At 42.2% G+C, this 25000-nt stretch overlaps 2 protein-coding genes across 5 annotated transcripts in view; both read left to right on the forward strand.

The window, feature by feature from the left end:
* Positions 1–4275, forward strand: part of LOC128025799 (inactive tyrosine-protein kinase 7) — a 32897-nt gene extending 28622 nt beyond the window's left edge. Inside the window, exons 16-20 of the mRNA XM_052612314.1 lie at positions 74–306; positions 880–960; positions 1055–1206; positions 1471–1649; positions 1759–4275. Coding sequence (XP_052468274.1) covers positions 74–306; positions 880–960; positions 1055–1206; positions 1471–1649; positions 1759–1919 — 806 coding nt within the window. The 3' untranslated portion in view covers positions 1920–4275. The remainder of the gene's footprint in view (positions 1–73; positions 307–879; positions 961–1054; positions 1207–1470; positions 1650–1758) is intronic.
* A 5857-nt stretch (positions 4276–10132) lies between these two features.
* The window catches only part of LOC128025805 (serum response factor-like), a 17696-nt gene continuing 2828 nt past the window's right edge, over positions 10133–25000 (forward strand). For 2 of the 4 annotated variants that reach the window (XM_052612330.1, XM_052612328.1), the window contains exons 1-5: positions 10133–10857; positions 14466–14732; positions 22996–23209; positions 24371–24451; positions 24802–24906. In XM_052612330.1, the coding sequence (XP_052468290.1) occupies positions 10372–10857; positions 14466–14732; positions 22996–23209; positions 24371–24451; positions 24802–24906 (1153 nt within the window). In that variant the 5' untranslated portion in view covers positions 10133–10371. The remainder of the gene's footprint in view (positions 10858–14465; positions 14733–22995; positions 23210–24370; positions 24452–24801; positions 24907–25000) is intronic. The other 2 variants (XM_052612327.1, XM_052612326.1) reach the window with 1 other exon arrangement.

Here is a 25000-nt window from a genome sequence, read left to right on the forward strand (position 1 = left end):
TGTGTGTGTGTGTGTGTGTGTGTGTGTGTGTGTGTGTGTGCGTGCGTGTGTGTGTGTGTGTGTGTGTGTGCAGGGCGTGGTGTGTTCGGCGAGGTGTTTCTGGCTAAAGCGAGGGCGATGGAGGAGGCCGAGCCGGAGACGCTGGTGCTGGTCAAGAGTTTGGAGAGTCGAGAGGAAACGCACCGAGCCGAGTTCAGACGAGAGCTGGAGATGTTCAGCAGACTCGATCACGCTCACGTCGTGCGACTGCTGGGAGTCTGCAGAGAGACACATCCTCATTACATGATCCTGGAATACGTGGATCTGGTACTAAACACATCTGAACTCCTTCATTAATTATTAATTAATTAACTCTTATATTAGTTTGGCTCATGTACACACAGAACACTTCATTAGCAGTATCAATCATATAAATCAGCATACACAGCATTTCTGTTTGAATGTGTAACTTTTCATCCCTTGAGCTGGGATTCAATCTGTTTGTCTAACTGTATTCTTTCATACAGTACAGGGTTTGTGTTTCTTTTTGGATCTGATTGATCCCAGGCCTCACTTTTTGAGTGAATAATTACCAAAAACTATGCACAAATCATTTTTTTCCACTCTAAAACTGAGCTCAGGAAAAATAAAATCCTCTTTGGTTCACAATGAGCAGAAGATTAAGATTAAACTTGCTTCATCACAACATCATCTTTATTGTCTTTATAAGCGGTCAGTCGATCTTCATCAGGATTTATCCAGGTTTCATGTCTGTATTAGACTTTTATCAGCTACACATGATGATTTCTGTTTGAATGCATGTTCATATGTGTTTATGATGTAGTAAAGTGTGTTTTAGTGAAGTGGTGCTGATGTGAGTGCTTCTCTCTGGTTTTTCAGGGAGATCTCAAACAGTTCCTCAGAATATCAACGAGCAGCGATGAGAAACTCAAGCCACATCCCATCAGCACTAGAACTAAAGTGGGTTCCTCCTGCGACTGTGGATCTATCATTGAAGCATCTGTGTGTGTGTGTGTGTGTGTGTGTGTGTTTAATGACTGCCGTGGCTCCGCAGGTCTCCATCTGTGCTCAGGTGGCTCATGGGATGCAGCACTTATCAAACAGAGGTTTTGTGCACAGAGACCTGGCGTCCAGGAACTGTCTGATCAGCGGACAGAGACGGGTGAAGGTGTCTGCGCTCAGTCTGAGTAGAGACGTCTATAACAGGTACCAGCTCCTCCAGTCCACGAGAGATCATTACAGAGCTGTGAGAGCCACTGTCAGTGCTCACCTGTGTGCAGAGCGCCATCTAGTGTTGATGAAGCGCAGTCACGTGTGCTGACGTGTGTGTCTCTCTCTCTCTCTCTCTCTCTCTGTGTGTGTGTGTGTGTGTGTGTGTGGGTGTGTGTCTCTCTCTCTCTCTCTCTCTCTCTGTGTGTGTGTGTGTCTCTCTCTCTCTCTCTCTCTCTCTCTCTCTCTCTCTGTGTTCAGTGAGTACTATGAGCACGGGCAGGTGTGTATCCCGCTGCGCTGGCTGCCGGGTGAGAGTGTGTTTGAGGGAGAGTTCTGCAGTAAGTCAGACGTCTGGGCGTTCGGGGTGCTGATGTGGGAGGTGTTCAGTCTGGGCGAGCTGCCGTACCCCACACTCAGTGACCAGCAGGTGATGGAGGGTGAGCAGACGATGATCTGAACTGTGTGATCTGTGACTGGTGTCTATCTGTCATGTGTGTCTCTGTGTGTGTGTCTCATGAGTGTCTCTCTGTGTCTGGTGTTCCTCAGGTCTCCAGGCAGGTACTCTGCGTTTGTCTCCTCCAGTGAACTGTCCTGCTCATGTCTGCAGTCTGATGAGCCGCTGCTGGGCGTCCAGCCCTAAAGAACGGCCCACGTTCAGCGAGATCCTACAGACTCTGACTGATGCCTCCTCAGACACCAAACTCTAGAGGATCACGACTGCCATCAGAGACTCGATCACACACATTTCAGACGTGAGAGTCTGCTTGGAAACAAACACACTTCTGTCCCATTAATGATCTGTTTACACTAATGAAGAAGCTCCTTCCTCTTGCTGGAGCCTCAGGGACCCCGAGGATGACCTTTGACCTCTGCAGCGCAGGACAATCACAGATCCATCAGGTTACAGACACAGAACGAGGTCATGCTTGTGTGTGTGTGTGTGTGTGTGTGTGTTCACAGGATGATGTCGTGTCACGAAACACAACATTAGTGGAATTCAGTGACTTCAGTAGTGGGAAACTGAGAGATTAATGATGAAGTGAGAGACTGACATACAAAGCTAATACGATAAACACATATTCACTAATTAACACACGTGTGTGATGAAATCAATCAATCAATCAATCAATCAATCAATCAATCACCTTTATTTATATAGTGCTTTAAACAAAATACATTGCGCCAAAGCACTGAACAACATTCATTTGGAAAACAGTGTCTCAATAATGCAGAATGATAGTTAAAGGCAGTTCATCATTGAATTCAGTGATGTCATCTCTGTTCAGTTGAAATAGTGTCTGTTTTAATTTGCAATCAAGTCAACGATATCGCTGTAGATGAAGTGACCCCAACTAAGCAAGCCAGAGGCGACAGCGGCAAGGAACCGAAACTCCATCGGTGACAGAATGGAGAAAAAAACCTTGGGAGAAACCAGGCTCAGTTGGGGTCAGTTCTCCTCTGACCAGACGAAACCAGTAGTTCAATTCCAGGCTGCAGCAAAGTCAGATTGTGCAGAAGAATCATCTGTTTCCTGTGGTCTTGTCCTGGTGCTCCTCTGAGACAAGGTCTTTACAGGGGATCTGTATCTGGGGCTCTAGTTGTCCTGGTCTCCGCTGTCTTTCAGGGCAGTAGAGGTCCTTTCTAGGTGCTGATCCACCATCTGGTCTGGATACGTACTGGATCCGGGTGACTGCAGTGACACTCTGATCTGGACACAGACTGGATCTGGTGGCCTCGGTGACCTCGGAACAAGAGAGAAACAGACAAATATTAGCGTAGATGCCATTCTTCTAATGATGTAGAAAGTACGGTGTCATGTGAAAGAGAGATTGCTCTTAATGATAATAAGATCCTTGTTTTTCTGAGGCGCTCACATGTGACTGTTACTGTAATAAATAAATATGCAATGCCTCAGATTGCACACATTTCTAAGCCATGATTAATCACATTTTATTGTAATTCCCAGTTAATTTCCACATGGTTCTTCTGGATTGGTTTTCTCATAACAGACGTCCAAAAAACTGAGATGATACACTAATTACATTTAAAACTTAAAGTGTCATGCTGATGTGTTGTGAGGATTGATGTAAATCAGCAGTTCTCAACCAGGTCCAGTAGGGGTTCTCAAAAACAGTATTTAAAGAAGACAAAAATAAGCATGAAAACAGCATAAAATCAAGCTATTTCTTATTTTAATTCACCACTTAAACATCAATTTTTGTCTATTAAGAACTAGAAAGGAAAACATTGTTATATGAGGAATACTGATTTAAAAATGGTGATTTCTAGACCTGAAAGAGTCATGAAAATATATCAAATTTTAAAACATTTTTATTTAATGAATGTGCATTTTACTAGTTTTAATAGGCTAGAAATATTTTATCGGGTCGACATTTATGAGTAAAACAATAATAATAATAAAAACCCTAATCCTGATCCAGTTAATCACAAATGAGTGGAAAAGTCCTGTAAATGAATTGGTCTAAAACAGGAGGAACCCTGAAGAACATTCAGCTCCTATAACTTGTGGAAAGCTGAAACTGAATGCACAGAAACCCGTATCCATAGATCAAATAAAACCGTTCCTCTCAGCTGATGTTATTGTGATGCATGATGTGGTTTGAGTTTATGATGAAGGTTTTGTGTCTCTGGTTTTAATGAGGCCAGTGCTGGTTTCATTCAGACTCCTGCAGCACAAACACACATTGGACGGTTTGCTCTCAGTGGTTTTCTTCAGATGAACAGATAAAAATAACAGGTCAACTTTGTTTTTTGCAACTAAAAGTGCCTCGAACATGAAGGACTTATTTGCTGGTTTTTTTACAGTATCTTTTGTAATGCAGTTAATGTGTGTTGTTTTTAAGAACTGCTTTTATATATTTGTTTCATGTGTATTTCTATCGTTGTTGCTGATATTTGTTTTTATTCTCTGTGTTCATCATCTGTTCATGTTCATTTTTAAGGCAGACACTCACACCATGATGCTTTTATATTTTGCTTTCTAAAGGTCACAGTAATCCAGATGTAATGCTGCTCTTTTATTAAACAGTCATGTTTTTAACAGCCTTGCTTTATCTGTGCTGCGTAAAATCACCTGTTTCAAGAATCCGATCTGTTTCTCCATGTGTAATAAGTCAGATGATGTGATTTCCATATTAATCCAGTGAAAATCAAAGAATATGGTAAACCTCTCAAAAGCTTTGCCTCTTTTTGTTAGTGTTTTCCTCTGTTTGATCAAAGGACACATGCATTCAATGTAAAATAGTAAGCCCAAAACTGAAAATGTGCTCATCCTCATGTCTCATCAGTGGATGCTCTGCAGTGAATGGGTGCCGTCAGAATGAGAGTCTGATAAAAACATCCCAATAGTCCACAGCAGTCCATCAGTGAACATCTGGAGAAGACAAAAGATGAAACACATCCAGCATTAAGATGATTTTAACTCAAACACATAGAGTCTATAATCCATAATAACACTTCCTCCAGTGAAGAAGTGCATCTCCTGTTGTCTCTCACAGATGTGTTTAGATCTGTTTAAACGCTGCTTGATCTGTGCAGATTTCTCTCCTGATTCAGACCAGAACACTTTTTCACTGGAGGAAGTGTTATTCTGGATTATAGACTCTATGTGTTTGAGTTAAAATCATCTTAATGCTGGATGTGTTTCAGGTTTTGTCTTCTCCAGATGTTCACTGATGGACTGGAGTGCTGTGGATTATTGTGATGTTTTTATCAGACTCTCATTCTGACGGCACCCATTCACTGCAGAGCATCCACTGATGAGACACTGATGCAATGCTACATTTCTACAAACCTGATGAAGAATCAAACTCATCCTGATCTCAGATGAACTGAGGATGAGCACATTTTCAGTTTTGGCCAGGGACGGACTGGGAATAAAAAACGGCCCTGGACTTTGACTAAACCCGGCCCAAGGCAATCGGCGCAGAAACTCGACAACAGTCTGTCTGCGCCATCTTTGTGTACTGTTGATTTAAACACTCAACTTCAACTGAATATCACTTCCTAACATCATCCCTAGCAAGTAACTCTTTCTCCTCTCATGTTCCATACTTACTGTATTTTCCGGACTATGGATCGCACTTTTACCGGCCGTTCTCCAGATCACACAGATGGCCAGTCAGCCCCTGTTCGTGGATGTTTCGATGTGGAAAGCAGTTCAGAATGGAAATATTGATATTTTATTTGTTAACAACATACTTTTCGTACCTTAAAATCAGAAAATGTTATGAAATTAGAGAACTAAGCCAATAGAGTTCAGAGCGTGATTCATTTGAGTCAGTTTGGGAGTTCAAAGCGGGTTTGAAAATAATTTGAGTCATTTTGGGAGTTCGGAGTATGGAGCGTGAATCATTTGAACCAGTTCAGCAGTTCATAGTGGGTTCGCGAATCATTTGCGTCAGTTTGGGGATCGCGAATCATTTGAATCAGTTTGGGAGTTCGGACAGAGATCGCGAATCATTTGAATCAGTTCGGGAGTTCGTAGCGGGATCGCGAATCATTTGAGTCAGTTCAGCAGTTCATAGCGGGTTCGCGAATCATTTGCGTCAGTTTGGGGATCGCGAATCATTTGAATCAGTTTGGGAGTTCGGACCGGGATCGCGAATCATTTGAATCAATTCGAGAGTTCAGAGCGGGTTCGCGAATCATTTGCGTCAGTTTGGGTATTGCAAATCATTTGAATCAGTTTGGGAGTTCGGACCGAGATCGCGAATCATTTGAATCAATTCGAGAGTTCGGAGTGGGTTCACGAATCATTTGCGTCAGTTTGGGTATTGCAAATCATTTGAATCAGTTTGGGAGTTCGGACCTAGATCGCAAATCATTTGAATCAGTTTGGGAGTTCGGACCGGGATCGCGAATCATTTGAATCAATTCGAGAGTTCAGAGCGGGTTCGCGAATCATTTGCGTCAGTTTGGGTATTGCAAATCATTTGAATCAGTTTGGGAGTTCGGACCTAGATCGCAAATCATTTGAATCAATTCGAGAGTTCGGAGTGGGTTCACGAATCATTTGAGTCAGTTTGGGGATCGCGAATCATTTGAATCAGTTCGGGAGTTCGTAGCGGGATCGCGAATCATTTGAGTCAGTTTGGGGAACGCGAATCATTTGAGTCAGTTTGGGAGTTCGGACCGAGATCGCGAATCATTTGAATCAATTCGAGAGTTCGGAGTGGGTTCACGAATCATTTGAGTCAGTTTGGGGATCGCGAATCATTTGAATCAATTCGGGAGTTCGTAGCGGGATCGCGAATCATTTGAATCAATTCGAGAGTTCGGAGAGGGTTCGCGAATCATTTGAGTCAGTTTGGGTTTCGCGAATCATTTGAGTCAGTTTGGGGTTTGTTTTAATGATGTGCCTTTTAACAGTATCAAGTATATTCAAAAATTAAACAAATTGTGCCTAAAAAGTGCACGCATCTAGGCTAATGTAAAGTTACATGGTGAAGTCATACTAGTGCGCGTGCACGTGCATTTTGAGTGCGTTCTTTCACTGCATTATTCTGTGTATTCAAATGCATTTATGAATGCATGTGAATGATCACAAAATTCAAAATATGGGGGTTAGAAAATGTATATATTTATATCATTTTATGTAGTTAATCAATATCACACAAAGAGTGCCATTTCCGTTTTTCTCCAAAAATCAGCATGATTAAAATGTGATATTAAGTTACTACAAACAATAATTTAATTACAAATACAAAATGTTGTAGAATAATGTAATATATGAATTAATAATATCCTAAAGAACCGTTTTGCCAAAAGGGTTCTTTCTTGTCATTATAGAACCTTTTTAGCATCAAAGGTTCTTTGGAGTTGAGTAAAGAACCCTATGGTTCTATATAGAACCCCAATGAACCCTTTTTTTCTAAGAGTGTGTTGTCATAACGTTCACCTTGGAGATTGAAAATGTTTCTTTTTTGAGACCCCAGGAGCCCAAATTCAGACCCAGAACAATAAAACCCACAGAAGAGGTGGGAGTTCAAAGGAGGAATCTTTATATTACCAAACTGCAGCGAGAGGAAGAGTAGATATAAGTCATGATCTGCAAGATTAACCACAATCTGATGTGATCCGAACACCTCAGAGAAAACCAGTGTTGAGCTGCTGCAAGAGCTTTAGAAGCACAGCAGCTGTGGTCAAAGAGTTCTCCTGTGTTCTGATTGGTGGATGATGATGATGATGATGATGACGAGGGAAAGACTAGAGCAATCAAATAGTGAGAGAGTGATCTGCTCACCTGGTTATGTTCGTGGACAGGGACGGACTGGGAATAAAACGCGGCCCAAAGCAATCGGCTAATTTTTAACCGGTGTGATCAGTCTAGGCTAGTCCCTGGAGTGTACGACCACACCGGTCAGTGCATGACGTGAAATTCAAATGTGCTCTCGCGAGTTGGCTGGCGCTGAGCCAGAGACAAGTGCGCTCAGAGCTGTCATCACAACTTTTCAGTGTTTTCAACCACATAATGTTTATTTTAGGTTTCAGACATATAAGTACTAGAAAAAACAATACATTTAGAGTTTGTAAAATACACACTGATGTCAAAGGAAGAGGCAATAATAATCTTTTTCATTATAATTAGACACATTTTATTCATATCAGATACACATTGTGTAAGTAACTTTAAAGTTTACTCCATTATTCTCCCAGTTCACCAGCCACTTACTTTTATGTATTTCGGGAGAAGTGGATGAATTCACGTGTTGTAAATCCAACAGATCTGATTCTCTGAACTGCGTCTGCGGCACAAACTAAGATGGCGGCGCCCATCGCGCATACAGCTCAACTAACGCGATCGTTATAAAGGTGTTTAAACAACAAAACACTTCCACTTGCATATATTTGACAATCGGAATATCAGCTATTTCATGCCATATCTAGCAAATTTGTTAATATTTTGAATAAAAAAGGAAAAATGACAAAAGCAGATCATTCATTCAGCTCTGTTGTTGCTGCGGTATGTCACGTAACAAGCAATGACGCGTCACCATGGAAAGCATAAAGTGACACATCTAGCGGATTAGCATGAGTGTGTGTGTGTGTGTGTGTGTGTGCGCGTGCGCGCGTGTGTGTGTGTGTGTGCGCGCGCACGGGTGTGAGCACGCGTGTGAGCAGCTCAGACTTACTCGACTGGTTCCTGATGGCAGAATAATGAACGAGTTCGCAGAACAATAAAATATAACTTCGTGTGCTTTGAGACTGGGCATAAAATCGATTTGCTGTACATTTCACGCGACCAGAGGTGTTTTTTTTATTTATTTATTTTTTTGGGGGGGGGGGGGTCGCGGGGCAGCAGCGCATTTATCATGGGGTCGCGGGCTAAAAAGTTTGGGAACCCCTGACATAGATGGCCAGTCCGTCCCTGGTTTTGGCTGAACTATTCCTTTAAGTTTCAGATCTCTGCATGTAAAGGCCAGCAGATGGCACCCAACCAATCCAACAAAGACTTTTCCAGTAGAGGACAGAGGTCAGATTATTTGACAGATCTCACAGCCGTTTGTAATCACTTTTGATAAGAGATGTGTTGATGTAGTTTGACTGATGTGTGTGAATGCATTTCCATTCTCTGTTCTCCACACTTTAGCCTCATAGAGCTTCATACTGGCTCTGCTGCCCATCAGATGCACCATAAATGGCCTCCATCTGCTGGACACTTTCCCCTGCTGACGTGCCTGTGTGTGTGTGTGTGTGTGTGTGTGTGTGATGAGTGTGAGAGGAGCTTCTTTTGCCATGCAAATGATGTCTGTCATCAGAAAAGAGCTCAGGTGCATCTTTCACCCGTGATGCTCTTCATGCAGATTATGACCTCCATCTCTGATTTTTCTTGTTTACCTCTTATTTTAAATAAAAAAGCATTTGTTGTTCTGACACTTGGCTACAAGCAGATGTGTGTTTGTGTTGATTTGTGTGAGACCTGAACATGAAAACACTTGATTCTTGTTCTTCCATAGCTTCTTCAGTGGTTTATAATAGCACTTTAATTCACTGAACAACTCTTTATCAGTCATTTTTTGTCTGTTTGAAATGAAAAGCTGCAATGCCAAAAGTTCTGGGTGTTCAGAGGTTCTTGAGATCCTTGACCTCTGAAGCTCTGATGTGTGTCACGTCTGAACACTAAACTCTTGATTCTGATGAGTTCAGATTAATAATACATGGATATGAAGCGTTTGATTCAAGTATTTTTATTCCCTCTCTCACATCTGAGTCTGATGCTTTTATAACCGTTTCTATGGGAACCACACTTGTGCTGTAGTGTCATGAGATGACAGAAATGCTTGTTGCAGTGGAATGGATTGATTGTTTATGTGTGTTTCTTTGAGTATGTAGTTTTATCAGTGAGATTAGGCCTACTTAGAAATTGACTAATATTTATATTAATACTAACTAATAGTATTTTGAATGTTTAATAATGCCGTTTTAATCATGTAGCCTATTTTTTAAATAGCACTTTAATAACTTTACTATTGTTCTTATTAATATCCCACGTCTATTAATAGCAGACGGACGCGAAGCTCCTCCTCCTAGTGTGACGTATGAAATGAGCGCAACCGTTTTGGTATTTATGCAAATAAGCTGTCGCTTTTGCCAATCACTCTGCAGGCCGTCCCCCCTCGAGCCAATCGCTACACTCGAATGTGACTCGCCATATAAGGAGCGAGAACTCCAAAAAAGGAAACCGCATATCTCTTTATATGGAGGAAAGTAGATCGGGCGTGTATCGATCACTCCGCGCTGGCGCAGAGTGTTTCGAAGCGTCTCATCAGCTACGGTGATTGACAGCTGTCAACGGCGAGACGCGGAGTTAAAGCTGCAGCTGCGCGCGAAAGGAGAAGATCGCTGATATCAAGTGTTCGCGGCGCACTAGATGACGCGGCGGAGTGATCGCGGAATCGCTCGCGCGGTTTTCCTTTTATAGAAAGCGAGTCGCTCGCGGAGCTCCAGGCAGGAGGAGGTGAAGCAGGAGAGAGAGTGGAGTGAAGCCGGCAGAAGGCGCTCAGGTTCAGCATCACTTCTCAAAGTTTCTCGCAGACTCTGTTTGTGTATGAGAGCCGCTTCGGAGCTCGCTCTCTCACACTCTGTCGCCCCAGCGCTCCGCTGCCGTCACACGGATCGTTCTCTCCGGTGTCTAGGATGTTATCCAGCCAGACCGGAGCGGCTCTGAGTGGAGCCGGATCAGCGGCGGGGAAGAGCGCAGGCCACGGTGCGGTGCTGATGGGTGCCGGGGTCCGCACGGGGTTCGCGCGGGGTCTGGGGCCGCTGCAGGCGGGAGCGATGGGGCTCGGGATGACCGGGAGATTTGAACCAGTTAAAGAGGGACCCCCGCACGTGTGCAGCGGCTCTGACGCGGACTCTGACTCGGGTGATGAGGACGAGCTCATGGGGTCAGTCGGGGACGGCCGGAGGGCAGGCGGCGTCAAGCGGGAGAGAGCGGAGATGGAGGCGGCGATGGTGGGACCGAAGGTCGGCTTGCCCCCCGGGGCGCTCGCGGGTGGAGCGGCCGGAGCGAAACCGGGCAAGAAGACCCGTGGCAGAGTGAAGATAAAGATGGAGTTTATAGACAACAAACTACGACGGTACACGACCTTCAGCAAGAGGAAGACAGGCATCATGAAGAAGGTGAGAAACTGAACTTCAATCAAAGTGTTTCTGTAATTCTGATGCAGTCTGGTGTTAAAGATCATTTCAGTTGACTGCTGACTGAAAGTTTGTAGGTCCTGCTAGAGAACTGCATAACTGAATAGAATAATTAAATGAAAATGTATCTGAGCGAGTGTAAAGGCGACAGGAAATAAAGTCATAAAAGTAACATCACTTGTTTCTCCTAAAGCAAAGACTTTTGAATGTTGCAATTAAATGTTGCATTAAACCCAATTATGTTATATTAAAATTGATACAGTTCCTAAAATGTTTAAAAGTTAAAAAATAAACAATATATTACTCATTATGAAATATAAAAAAATCTATTTTATAATAAATTAATATTTTGTTATTTATTTTTATGGGATGGTGGGCTAAATCAAAAGTCATCATGTGCTCACTCTGGATTTGGGCACTTCAGAAGTTCTCGATGTGCAGATGTTTCTCGTTCTTGGTTCTCGAGCTCTGGACTCTTGCTGTATGTTTTACTCCTGGTGGATAAATGAGGCGTCAGGTCTCCAGGAGTTTCTGGAGCTGTGGGTTTGCTGAAGTCTCTCTGTGGTGTCTCATGTCCCGTCCTTCGGTAGGTGATCTGAAGTCACTCACAACAGACGTGACGGCTGTGAGCTTTAAATAGAACGAGCAACTGACATTCTCTATTACAAACCTCGAACCATCATGACCCACATAATCTCAGGCCGCCCAAACACTCACAAACACAGCTGACGAGATGCTTAGAAAGTTTTAGTTTAACACAAATCCTCAGATTGTTTGCTCACCTTCATGTGAGTTCATACTTGGTTGTTTTGTGCTTTATGGAAAAAACACATGCATGTAAAAAGAAAAATGTTTAGCCATTTTTTATTCATATAGGGAACATGACCCTCAAATTCCATTATTACCATAACTCTGTATTACTCATGCATTGTATTCAATTTCATGTTTCAGTAAATATAGCTTCATATCATCAGAAATGCTTGTATTGTACTTAAATGGTGTTTGATGGTTGTGTGTAAAAGAGCAGCATGAACATTACACGCAGCATCTCCTTTTTTGCATTCCAAAACATGAGGGTGAGTAAAGGATGAGATGTTCATCTTTGAGGGAATGATCACTTCAGTGGAATAGTTCAACAGTGAAAATGTGAATGAATGAAACAGCTGATAAAAACATCAGAATAATCCACAGCACTCCAGTCCATCAGTGAACATCTGGAGAAGACAAAAGATGAAACACATCCAGCATTTATCAGCTGTTTGGACTCTTATTCTGACGGCACCCATTCACTGCATAGGAGCACATCTTCACTGTTGGATGAACTATTTCTTTAAGATCAAGTAACCGTCCTCCTCATTGGCTGTAGTTCAGCAGGTCTGAGGATCTTTCATCAGCTCATGGTTCATCTGAATCAAAGTGTGGCGGGTGTCTCTCTCGGGTCCTCCTCCTGATCTTCATGATGGATTGGGAGGAGAGAGCTTTGAGAAAGTGGAGGTATGAACCAGACGCCAGCCGTTATCTGAAGCGCACATCATCCTGCTGAATCTAGAAGCGTTTAATCTGTCGTTCATCAGTGATTTGGGTGTTTTAACATTATCCATTATCCAAGAGTTCCTCCTCATGTCACTCACAGACGTTTTAGACCCACAGTTCCTTCCAGAGAGTTTGTGTGCATCTCATTTCCCGTGGTTGGGTTCAGCAGGCGTCCCCACGGGTCGTAAACCTCACACAAATGTGCTTTCACACCCCACACATGCTGGATGCTGTTAGCTGGAGCTCTTCACCTGCCGTCCTGGACAGCTGAGCAAACGCAGAGCTGAAGAAGAGACTGACCACGGCTCTCTCTCTCTCTCTCACGCCTGCGTCCAGCTGCTCCTCAGACACATGACAAACTCAAGTCTCCAGAGTCTTGTTTCTGAAAAAAAGTTCACACTTAAAACAATGATGGGTTCAGGAAAATCATCTTGTTTTCTCGGTTATAAGTTCGGTTTTATATTGACTTTTGTTTATTTGCTCTTTTTTTAGCCTCGCTGCGGACATGGAATTAAGTTTTAATTGTAAACTCAATTAATGTTCAATGTGATCATAAAACAAGACTTTATATCTTAAATGAATGGAAAGTGAATTACATTTAGTGGAAACATTTGGTACTGCGCCCAAACAAAGTATTATATATATGTTATTATTATTATTATTATTATTATTTTGAGAGATCAACCTCAAATTTGGAACATAACTGTTTTTGTGCATTTTTCATAATAATAAACTTAAACCTCTATAACAATTTCTTTCTTTCTTTCTTTCTCTACTTCAGCAATAACCTTGAAGTGTCTTCTTTCAAAAGAGACTGAACTCAAGTCTGTGCTCAAAAAGTGGCTTGTTATGTTAAACTGTTTGATGTAGTAAGCTGGCGTTTGTTGTTATGTGAATTTATTTGATAGATTACCACATAAGTCTCAGTTATTTAGCGTCAGCGACTAATGAATCCGAAGTCTTACTTTGAGAAATAATGTGTGTTTGCACTGATCTAACGAAGGCAGTGGTCATGACTGAAGGTGTTCAGGTTCTAGTCTAGATCTGTTTCCTCTGGTTCAGGAGTTCTCTATAATATCTTCCGATCCGAGAGCTCATTATACTCTGTATGATGTGTGGTACAGTTTGATGGTTAAAGGTGTTGGTCAGTCTCTCGTCCAGCTCGCTGACCAGCGGCTCTATTAATAGAGTCTTATCTCACACTGTTTCAGCCGCGTCTGGACCCATTAAAGCGTCTCCGCTGGTTATCTGTTAGTAAACACTGATGTTAGATTGAGCGTGAAACAGCCAGAGCCATTACAAACATCTCTTCAGTCTCAAACATAAACCTCTTCTGTAACTGATGCATTAACACGGTTATTCTCCTCTTTATTGATCTGAAGCTGCTCTGAAGCAATCTGTCAACTCTACGCCGCTTTCTACTGTCAGACAGGGAAATAATGCTTCCGTAATGCAAACTAAATCAATATTTCAGTTAAAGTTCATTGTTGATTCAGTTCAATTTAATAACTGTGTGAAGTTTAGCAATTATAGATCGAGGAATCAGAATCAGTGTTTCTGCATCAGTGTCTCATCAGTGGATGCTCTGCAGTGAATGGGTGCCGTCAGAATGAGAGTCTTATAGAAACATCACAATAATCCACAGCACTCCAGTCCATCAGTGAACATCTGGAGAAGACAAAACCTGAAACACATCCAGCATTAAGATGATTTTAACTCAAACACATAGAGTCTATAATCCAGAATAACACTTCCTCCAGTGAAAAAGTGTTCTGGTCTGAATCAGGAGAGAAATCTGCACAGATCAAGCAGCGTTTAAACAGCTCTAAACTTTAATGTTTTTCCCTGATGGAGTGGAGTACTGTGGATTATTGTGATGTTTTTATCAGACTCTCATTCTGACGGCACCCATTCACTGCAGAGCATCCATTGATGAGACACTGATGCAGTGCTACATTTCTCCAAACCTGATGAAGAAACACACTCCTCCTGATGTGTGATGGTGAAGTCTGACTGTGTTGTGATGTGTGTGTGTGTGTGTGTGTGTGTGTCTGAAGGCGTACGAGCTCTCCACGCTCACAGGGACTCAGGTTCTGCTGCTGGTGGCCAGCGAGACGGGGCACGTCTACACCTTCGCCACTCGGAAGCTGCAGCCCATGATCACCAGCGAGACGGGTAAAGCTCTGATCCAAACCTGCCTGAACTCTCCTGACTCTCCGCCGCGCTCCGACCCGTCCACGGACCAGCGCATGAGCGCCACGGGCTTCGAGGAGACGGACCTCACCTACCAGGTGTCTGAGTCTGAGAGTCTGGGAGAAACCAAGGTGAGTCTGCGGCTCTTCCTTCACAATTGAGATGTTCTGCTGGATCTCCGGACTCTTTTACAGAGGTCTGTCATCGTGTTTTATTAATCTATGAATCACAGTCTCTCGAGTCGGTCCAAAATCTACACGCTGAAGAGTTATTGTTGCCATATCGAAGCGCTCAAGTATTTAATTCCTCCCGTCTGCGCTCGTGTTTGTTCTCCAGACGCTCCGTGTTTACTAGAGTGATTCACATCTTCACTCCTCGCTCGTCCTCCGGCAGATAGTGAGTATAAATAGTGCTGCACTTGTTATGACCTTCTCTTTGGAGTCTGTTGATGTGATCCGGTCAGAAATGAATCACTAGTAAATGACAGAGACGTCTAGATCCAAACAGCTCATGTCTGCTTGTTGCTTTGGGTCTGGATGAAGTGTTGGTCTCTCCGTGTGTTTGCTCTGATTCAGCGTCATGTGTCAGATCTCATGCTGTATTCGTGAAGATAGGTTTATTCAGCTGTGATTGGGATCGGCATCACATATATTGTATGAATATATCAGGTTTATTAGTGTTACTTGATGTAAAACAAATGTTCTCTGAAATAGAAGCTAGACATATAAAACACAAAGTTGCTTCTCTTATTTTCCAGTAAACAAAATCTGTAAATAATTGAATAAACATAAACAAATTGCTTTACACTTAAGATTGTTTGTTTAATATGAAAATATTTTTGCTAGTTTTAATTACAAACAGTCAAAAAAGTCACAGTCGCTGAAAACATGCAGTGCTGTGATAAATGTGTTTATTTTGAATTAAATGATTTGCAGATTTTTATTTTAGTGTAAAACAAGTTAAATAATACTAGTGAAGTTTATTATGAGGTCATTTCTGTGAATGGCTCTGAATCACTGGAAATGATCTGAATATCTCATGCAGATTATTAAATATTTTTAACTAGAAATAAGACAAAAATACATGCATAATGTCTGAGCTTGAGGAAACCTATCTGGGAACACTCATTATTTTACATAAGCTCCTGATATTAAGGACGGCTGCTGCTCTGTGAAAGGTGTGTGGGGTCAGTGTGTGTGAAAGTGAGTGATGAACAGATGCACCTGTCCTGAGACCCGACGCGAGCGGGACAGAGCTGCGGATCAGTGGAGCGCAGGCCTCTCATTGATAAAAACAGGATTCTACCTCCACGACCTTATATGGACATCTACAGCCCAGCGCTCCACTCACATTCCTCTAGAGCTGCAGCTGTCTGTGTGTGTGAGAGTGTGTGTGAGAGTGTCTGTGTGTGTGTGAGAGTGTGTGTGTGTGTGTGTGTGTGAGAGTGTGTGTGTGTGTGTGTGTGTGTGAGAGTGTCTGTGTGTGTGTGTGTCTGTGTATGAGTGTGTCTGTCTGTGTGTGTCTGTGTGACTGTCTGTATGTGTGTATGTGCTTGTGTGTATGTGTGTGTGTCTTTATTTGCTTGATTTACAGGTGGAAACTATTTGTTCTTCTTACTCTGTGTTTTTGATGTTTTCAGTGCTTATATCTATTCATTCTTCTATGTTTAATCTGCTGGTGCAGTCAGAAAGTTAGCTTCATTAAAAGGAAGAACAAGTTAAATTTTTTCTGAGCCCATTTGCAAATGTTTGTTATTGTTTTAAGCATAAACTCATTCCATTTGGATCATTTTTATGAAATGAAGACTTTACATCTTTAAAACAATCTTGATTTAAGTATGTTTAGATATGTTACTGAAAAAGGCAAAAATACTTGTTTAGAAAACCATTTGTTTGCAGTGAAGATGTATAAAGCTAATTTAATACCGTTGTGATGGTCACAGGGAACAAGCCGAAATAACACAAGCACTAGAAACATACGTGATACAGCTGACATACAATAATCCAGGCAGGCAGAGTGGTGTCTGAGACAAAACTATATACTAGTGAACAAATGGGGAACAGCTGTGTGTGTGAGTAATTGAACAGGTGTGCAGAATGAACCAGGTAATGAGTCCGGGAGCAAGGGAGAAACACAGGTGGAGCAACTAAACAGTAATGAGGTGACAAGGTGGGCGGGGTCAGAGAAGGACAGGAGAGAGCACATGGCACCAAATAAACACAACACTCACAGAAGACTGTGACACTCATGATGTTTTTGATGTTTAATGTGGTTAATGTCAAATTTAGAATTAAAGAGCATAAAGTAAGACATCCATTGTAAAAATGACTTTATTTAGTCTTGTCTTACTGCTGCAAATGAAGTTAATTCAGTGAATGATATTCTGTCTCACTGCACTTGACTAAACAAGTGTGGAAAGTGAACAAATCATTCAGACAAAAAACTGCAAAACTTGTGTTTTAAGGATTATTAGATATACGCTATTAAGTTCAACATTTTTGAGTTTGGTTATGGGAGACGGAAACCTGTTTGGAAACACTCATCGTTATACAGAGAAATGTTTAAGTTGTTACTGATTAAAACGAAGGCTTCTTTGAGCATGATGTGTTGCAGTGCTTTGGGAGCGTGTGAGGGCTGTGTTTTAGGTGCGTGTGTGTGGTGTGTTTGCTCATTAGAGTCCTTCATCTCTCACACTCTTAAACAAGGCCTGACCCAGAGCCGTTACTCTCTCCATCCTGGGCTTTAGAGTCGCTTTAGCTTGGCGTTGGCAGTGCATTCCAGCGTTACAGTGCCAGACCTCCATCCGTCTCCTAAACACAGCCACATCTCCCACACACACTCTCAGAACCAACCCGTGTGTGTGTGTGTGTGTGTGTGTTTCACCAGCAGAAGTCTGTAGTCTCCAGAAGTGTTTTGCATTGTGATTACTCACAGAATAAAGTCTCATTACTCTGCCTACGATGTAAAACATCTCTAAACGCATTCCCTCGACTCATTCATCATCCGTGACAGCCAGAAAACACTTTCCCAATCTACTCTTTCTTCAGGACTTCTACGTGATAAACAAGTTTAGAGAATGCAGATGCATTAGCTGTGTGGAGCTGGTAATACTGTATGCAGCATTCGCATGAAATTAAGAATAATCGAGAGTGTCGCTGAGATAATAGAAGGTTGTTTTCCTGAGATACGCAGCTTTATCAGACGCAGACTGATTCAGTCAGAGTGAATCGAACCAGTTTCAGACTGATTTTAGAATAGTTTCCACTGATTATTTCAAAAGATTAGGCTAAGCGTCATATAAATATAAAGACATGTTGTGTATTTGCTAAAGCATGATGCTTGCAACACCAAGGTCATGGTTCAGCAGGGAATGCATGAGAATGTCAGGAGCTTTAGAGAAACGAGTCCGGGTGAATGGAGGGTCTTCTCTCTGATTGTGTGGGGTTTGTCTCACACTCACGCCTCTCTTCAGTCGTGCTGCTGTAGCTTCAGTGTGTGTGTGTGAGTGTGTGTAGCCATGCGTCAGCGGCGGGAGGGGCCGAGCAGCTGGACGGGTCAGCACTGATTGGCTGCACCTCTCAAACTTGGGCTGCCTTGCCTTTTTTAGGCGTCCCAAATAGAGCTGTGAATTCCACACGGCTTGAGGAGAGACGGAGAGTGAGACAGAGACAGAAAAACAGAGATTAGAGCGAGAGTGAGGAGCTACACACACACACACACACACACACACTCTCACACACACACACACACACACACACACACACTCTCACACACACACACACACACACACACTCTCACACACACACACACACACACACACTCTCACACACACACACACACACACACACACACTCTCTCACACGCACACACTCACACACACACTCCCACACTCTCACACACACACTCACACACACACTCTCACACACACACTCACACACACACACACACACATACACTCTCCCACACACACACTCACACACACACACTCCCCACACACACACACACACACACACACACACACACACTCCCCACACTCTCTAACACACACACACACACACACACACACACACACACTCTCACGCACACACACACACACACATACACTCTCCCACACACACACACACACTCTCTCACACACACACACACACACACTCACACACTCACACACATACACTCTCCCACACACACACACTCTCTCTCACACACACACACACACACACACACTCTCTCACACACACACACACACACACATACACACACACACTCCCCACACTCTCTAAAACACACACTCTCACACACACACACACACACACACACACACACACACACACACACACACACACACACACATACACTCTCCCCCACACACACACACACACACACACACACAGACACACACACACAGACACACACACTCTCTCACACACACACACACTCTCACACACACACACACACACACACACACACACACACACATACATTCTCCCACACATACACTAGAGAGCGTGAGCGAATGAGCAAGTGTGTGTCTGTTTTAGTGATCGAGCGAGCAAGTATGTGTGAGTGAGTGAGTTAGTGAGAAAGTGATTGTGTGTGTGTGTGTAAGTGAGTGATTGAGCAAGTGTATGTCTGTGTGTGTGTGTGTGTGTGTGTATGTCTGTGTGTGTGTGTGTGTGTGTGTTTGGGTTACACAGATGATCACAGATAAACGGCTGTGTCTTCTGTGTGTTCAGTGATGTTTGTATTTCGAGACTCTTTCAGAGTGTTTGAGAAGCTCAAGGTTATAGATTGAGAATAAAGACTGTAATAATGACAGAGTTATTAATTATCCTCTCATACCTGAGAGTAACCATAACCAGCACAGAAATAATATTCCACGGCTGTGATGATGAATCCTGACGAACAGAAGCTTTGGATTCATGAATAAAACAGTTCTTCACAGCTGTATGTGTGATGTTTGTGATGTTAAAGAACAGAAATGAGCTTCAGCGTGCGGTGAGTGTCAGTAATGACTGATGAAGATCAGAGCAGTGAAATTAGATGCATGTGCTCTGATACTGCAGATGATGAATGCTGTCAGGTGAGATGAGATTGATGTGATCAGATGTGATCGATCGCTCCGTGTGTTAGTTCTAGTTGACTTCTACCTCTGACCTACTCAATCAGTCACTTATAAAGCTCCCGAATCGTACACACACACTTCATCGGCTGTTTGTTCATCTGGGATTCTGGTTTGGGAGCATTTTTCCTTGTGGTTTTGCTTCTGACAGTAATAACCGGTTTAATTGAGCTTCAGATCATAACATGAACTTTTGATTTGAGCTTCAGATGGCTGTAAAAGACCTAACTGAGCACAGTATGTCTGTACATGTTTTTCTTTTTTTAAAGAAATTAATACTTTTATTCTTCAAGGATGCATTGAATTGATCAAAAGTAATGACTTTTCTAATATTACAGAAGAATTATGTTTCCAATAAATGCTGTTCATTGAACTTTATTCATCTGTGAATCCTGAAAAATAAAATGTATCACAGTTTTCACAAAAATATCATGCAGCACAACTGTGTTCAACACTGATAATAATCAGAAATGTTTCTTGAGCAGTAAATCATCATATTTTCATGATTTCTGAAGATCATGTGACACTGAAGACTGGAGGAATGATGCTGAAAATACAGCGGAGCATCACAGAAATACATTACACTTTAACACAGATTCACACAGAAAACAGATGTTTTAAACTGGAATAATATTTCATAATTTTTACTCTAGTTTTAATCAAATAAATACTGCCTCGGTGAGCAGAAGAGACTCAACAAATAAAAAAATCTCACCCGTCTCAGACATAGGGCTTCACGATTGTGACCTAAATCATAACCGTCAATTATTCCCTTGAAATTGTAATTGCAGTTATTAATTACAGTTATCACAGTTTACATTGAATGATGTTTATGCCATTGTTTGATGCAACTGCGTGCCATAATTGTGCAGCCCTACTCAGTCGATTGAACATCTCCCGTGTGACCCTCATTTTCATGTTGTATCTGTTTGAAGTGGTTTTTAACTTCTGAGAGAAAGATCCCTTCACGATGCAGTTAACACACTGCAGGAGGTGTGTGTGTGTGTGTGTGTGTGTGTGTGTTTCCTCCTCGAGGGCCCTCATAACCCACACACAGTGAATGCAGTATAATATCTTGTTCTCTGACAACTGAAAAAACGCTTTAGTAACACAGATGATAAATGTGTAAATGTGTGTGTGTGTGTGTGCAGCACCAGATCAGATGTGTGCACAGTACATGAGCAGGTTCTGTTGCCATTGAGAGCAGTTGTCATGGTAACAGTTACAATAAAAGATGAATGCATTGAACTTTATTTGAACTGCATTATTTACTGTAACACTAGTTCTGAAGATACAGTCAATATACATCTGAAGAATAGTGTTCAGTCAGCTGCTCATTATGATTATATAATTACTATTTCAATAAATACATAAATGGAATATGAAACTGAGGCTTTGTCTGTGCGCTTTCTATTTAAAACTAGAGGCAACCACTGGATTTTAATCATGATCCAAACAAAGATGCAGCATGTGTAATTTTCTATCTAGATTGTAGAATGTCAATATTTGAAGCAGAAACAGAATGGTCTGAATTCAGTTTTGTGAAATTATACTACATAAAACATAACTGAACAAAAGAGCAGAAACTCTGAATGAGACGCAGATTCACTCTCTGCCAGCAGGTGGCACTCATGAACAGCAGCGATGCAGTGTTACCTTGGTAACCGCTGTAAACAAAGCAAAGCTGCACTCATGAACAGCAGTGATGCAGTGTTTCCTTGGTAACCGCCGTAAACAAAGCAAAGCTGCACTCATGAACAGCAGTGATGCAGTGTTTCCTTGGTAACCGCCGTAAACAAAGCAAAGCTGCACTCATGAACAGCAGTGATGCAGTGTTTCCTTGGTAACGCCGTAAAAACAAAGCAAAGCTGCACTCATGAACACCAGTGATGCAGTGTTTCCTTGGTAACCGCCGTAAACAAAGCACAACTGCACTCATGAACAGTGTTTCCTTGGTAACCGCCGTAAACAAAGCAAAGCTGCACTCATGAACAGCAGTGATGCAGTGTTTCCTTGGTAACGCCGTAAAAACAAAGCAAAGCTGCACTCATGAACACCAGTGATGCAGTGTTTCCTTGGTAACCGCCGTAAACAAAGCAAAGCTGCACTCATGAACAGTGTTTCCTTGGTAACCGCCGTAAACAAAGCAAAGCTGCACTCATGAACAGCAGTGATGCAGTGTTTCCTTGGTAACGCCGTAAAAACAAAGCAAAGCTGCACTCATGAACAGCAGTGATGCAGTGTTTCCTTGGTAACCACCGTAAAAACAAAGCAAAGCTGCACTCATGAACAGCATTTCCTTGGTAACCACTGTAAACAAAGCAAAGCTGCACTTATGAACAGCAGTGATGCAGTGTTTCCTTGGTAACCACCGTAAAAACAAAGCAAAGCTGCACTCATGAACAGCATTTCCTTGGTAACCACTGTAAACAAAGCAAAGCTGCACTCATGAACAGCAGTGATGCAGTGTTTCCTTGGTAACCACCGTAAAAACAAAGCAAAGCTGCACTCATGAACAGCATTTCCTTGGTAACCACTGTAAACAAAGCAAAGCTGCACTTATGAACAGCAGCGATGCAGTGTTTCCTTGGTAACCGCCGTAAACAAAGCAAAGCTTTACTCATGAACAGCAGTGATGCAGTGTTTCCTTGGTAACCGCCGTAAACAAAGCAAAGCTGCACTCATGAACAGCAGTGATGCAGTGTTTCCTTGGTAACCGCCGTAAACAAAGCAGAGCTGCACTCATGAACAGCAGCGATGCAGTGTTTCCTTGGTAACCGCCGTAAACAAAGCAAAGCTGCACTCATGAACAGCAGTGATGCAGTGTTTCCTTGGTAACCGCCGTAAACAAAGCAAAGCTGCACTCATGAACAGCAGCGATGCAGTGTTTCCTTGGTAAAGACCGTAAACAAAGCAGGTGGCGCTTATGAAAAGTACTTTATTATGCATCGTTCAGAGGCAGGATGAAACGAAAACATCACCTAAACATTTCTAAAGACAGTCACTTCCGCTCAGAGATACATTCATATAAACTCCTGCTCCAATTGTACCATGAATTTGTTTAGCATCTCAGCCGATTTGAATCGTCACATATTTAAATCGATTTTGACCGGATCGTGGTTAATCGTTACATCCCTAGACTATGTTATAGCACTTCACCAAACAGGGTTTGATATCATGATGTAAATCTTAGGCTGTGAATGTGTCTCTCTCGGGCCGCTCGTGTGGTTTAGCTCCACTGCAGTGTTCCTCATCAGCGCTGCTGGTCTTCACAGGACGCTCTGAAGCCGGCGTTCACCGTGGCCAGTGTCCCGGGCAGCACCAGCGCTCCACCCACCGTCCCCAGCTCCTCCACCAGCATGCAGGCCAGCAGCGGCCCGTCCTTCCCCATCACCAGCTACCTGCCCCCCCCCGGCACCAGCGGAGCCAAGAGCACCGGAGCCCCAGCAGGAGTCATGCAGCTGCCCGCCGGATTCACCTTCATGTCAGGTGTGTGCTTGGGGTCAGGGGTCAGAGTTCAGATTCATCCTGTGCTTCATCTGCTGTGATAAATGTTCTATTTTATTCATTTACAGATACAAAGAGTGTGCATAGATTCAAATAATTCACTAAGAATTAAATAAAAAATTAAAAACATTTACATTTAAGAGATAAATGATCTTCAGAGTTCTCGCCTTTTTTAACCAATGAATTTCCAAGACTTTTAAAGATTCAAATTCTACACAATTTCTACATTTAAAATGTTTTAAAAATATTTTACACCTCAGCATAACCAGAAAAATATATGTTCATGATAAAAATGTCCATGGCGTTTACAAAATTTCGGACATAAGAATGAAGATTTTTTTCTCACAATTTCTATTTTTTATGTAATGTATTTCAGCACAACTAGAAAAAATGATATTCATTGTAAAAATGTCCATGACATTTTTAGATTTTATGAACTTCCAGTCATTTGACAAAAATTAAGATTATATTCACAGTTTATTTATTTGTAAAATTATTACAAATATTTTTACTCTCAGCATAACCAGAAAAAAAAAAAATTGTTTTTAAAATAATATCCATGGAATTTTCAGATTTACTGACTTTCAGTCATTTGTGATTTACTGGACTAGAATTAATTGTACGGAATATTTTTACTCACAATTTCTATATTTTAATATGTGTTATACCTTAGTAAAACTAATGAAATAATATGAATTGTAAAAATTCAGCTCTAGAAGTCACACTTTTAAAATCCTTATATATATGTCTCAGTTTTGTCATTTGAAGTCGTCTTGGTGTCACGAGGTCAGAGGATGTTGATCTTCATCACATGAAGTATTGAGACTGATGGGACTGTCCTGCTCTTCGTGATATCAATCTGAATAACATTAAGCTGTGTCTGTGTGAGTGTTTGAAGCGGCTCTAGTGGCTCTGAGTGTCACTGTGAGGAGAATCATCTGCATGAGCAGACAAAACGTGTGATCAGTGATGAATATTCACGTGATGATGGAGATCAGCCTGACCTCACAACCCTTCATCACTGAATCATTACTACACTGTCTATATATTTACTCACAGCTCATAGTTTTGTGGAAACTGGTAATATGCTGCGTAATGGAAGCGGGCTGTGGTTGTGAGCGTGTTTGCTCTGTGTGTGTCCAGGCTCTCCGTTCGCTCCTGGGACTCCTGCGATTCCTCTGGGTCAGCTCCAGCAGCATTCACTGAGCGCTCAGAGCATCACAGGTCTGCCCACCGCTGTCTCACACACACCCTCACTAGTGCACACTACACTGCTGCACGCACTGCTGCAGAACAAACACATTTACTGAATTAATTCCTGATGCACAACAAAAAAAATTATAAGAAACTGAAAAAAAAGAAAACTATATAAACATATTGAAAATAATAATAATAATAATAAGATAAATTATTATATAACAAAATTACTAAAACTTTAAAAATTAAAAAGTTTTACACAAAACACAACACAAAAGCTCTGTTCTCTCACACGTCTGTTTCGATCAGTGTCACGTTCACTGGCACTGACAGGAAGTGCAGAACTGAGTGTGTGTGTGTGTGTGTGTGTGTGTCAGGTGGAGCGATGCCGCAGCAGCTCCAGTCCATCCAGGTCCAGTCCAGCTCCGTCAGCACCAGCTCCAGCAGTCCAGAGATCTCTCACAGCAGCACAGTCTCCACAGGTGACCCCACACACACACACACACACACACACGCACACACATGCATGCACACACATGGACTCACACTCATGCACGCACACACAGACACACATGC

Source organism: Carassius gibelio, chromosome A13 (genome assembly GCF_023724105.1).
Source record: "Carassius gibelio isolate Cgi1373 ecotype wild population from Czech Republic chromosome A13, carGib1.2-hapl.c, whole genome shotgun sequence".
NCBI classification, from domain to species: Eukaryota; Metazoa; Chordata; class Actinopteri; order Cypriniformes; family Cyprinidae; genus Carassius; species Carassius gibelio.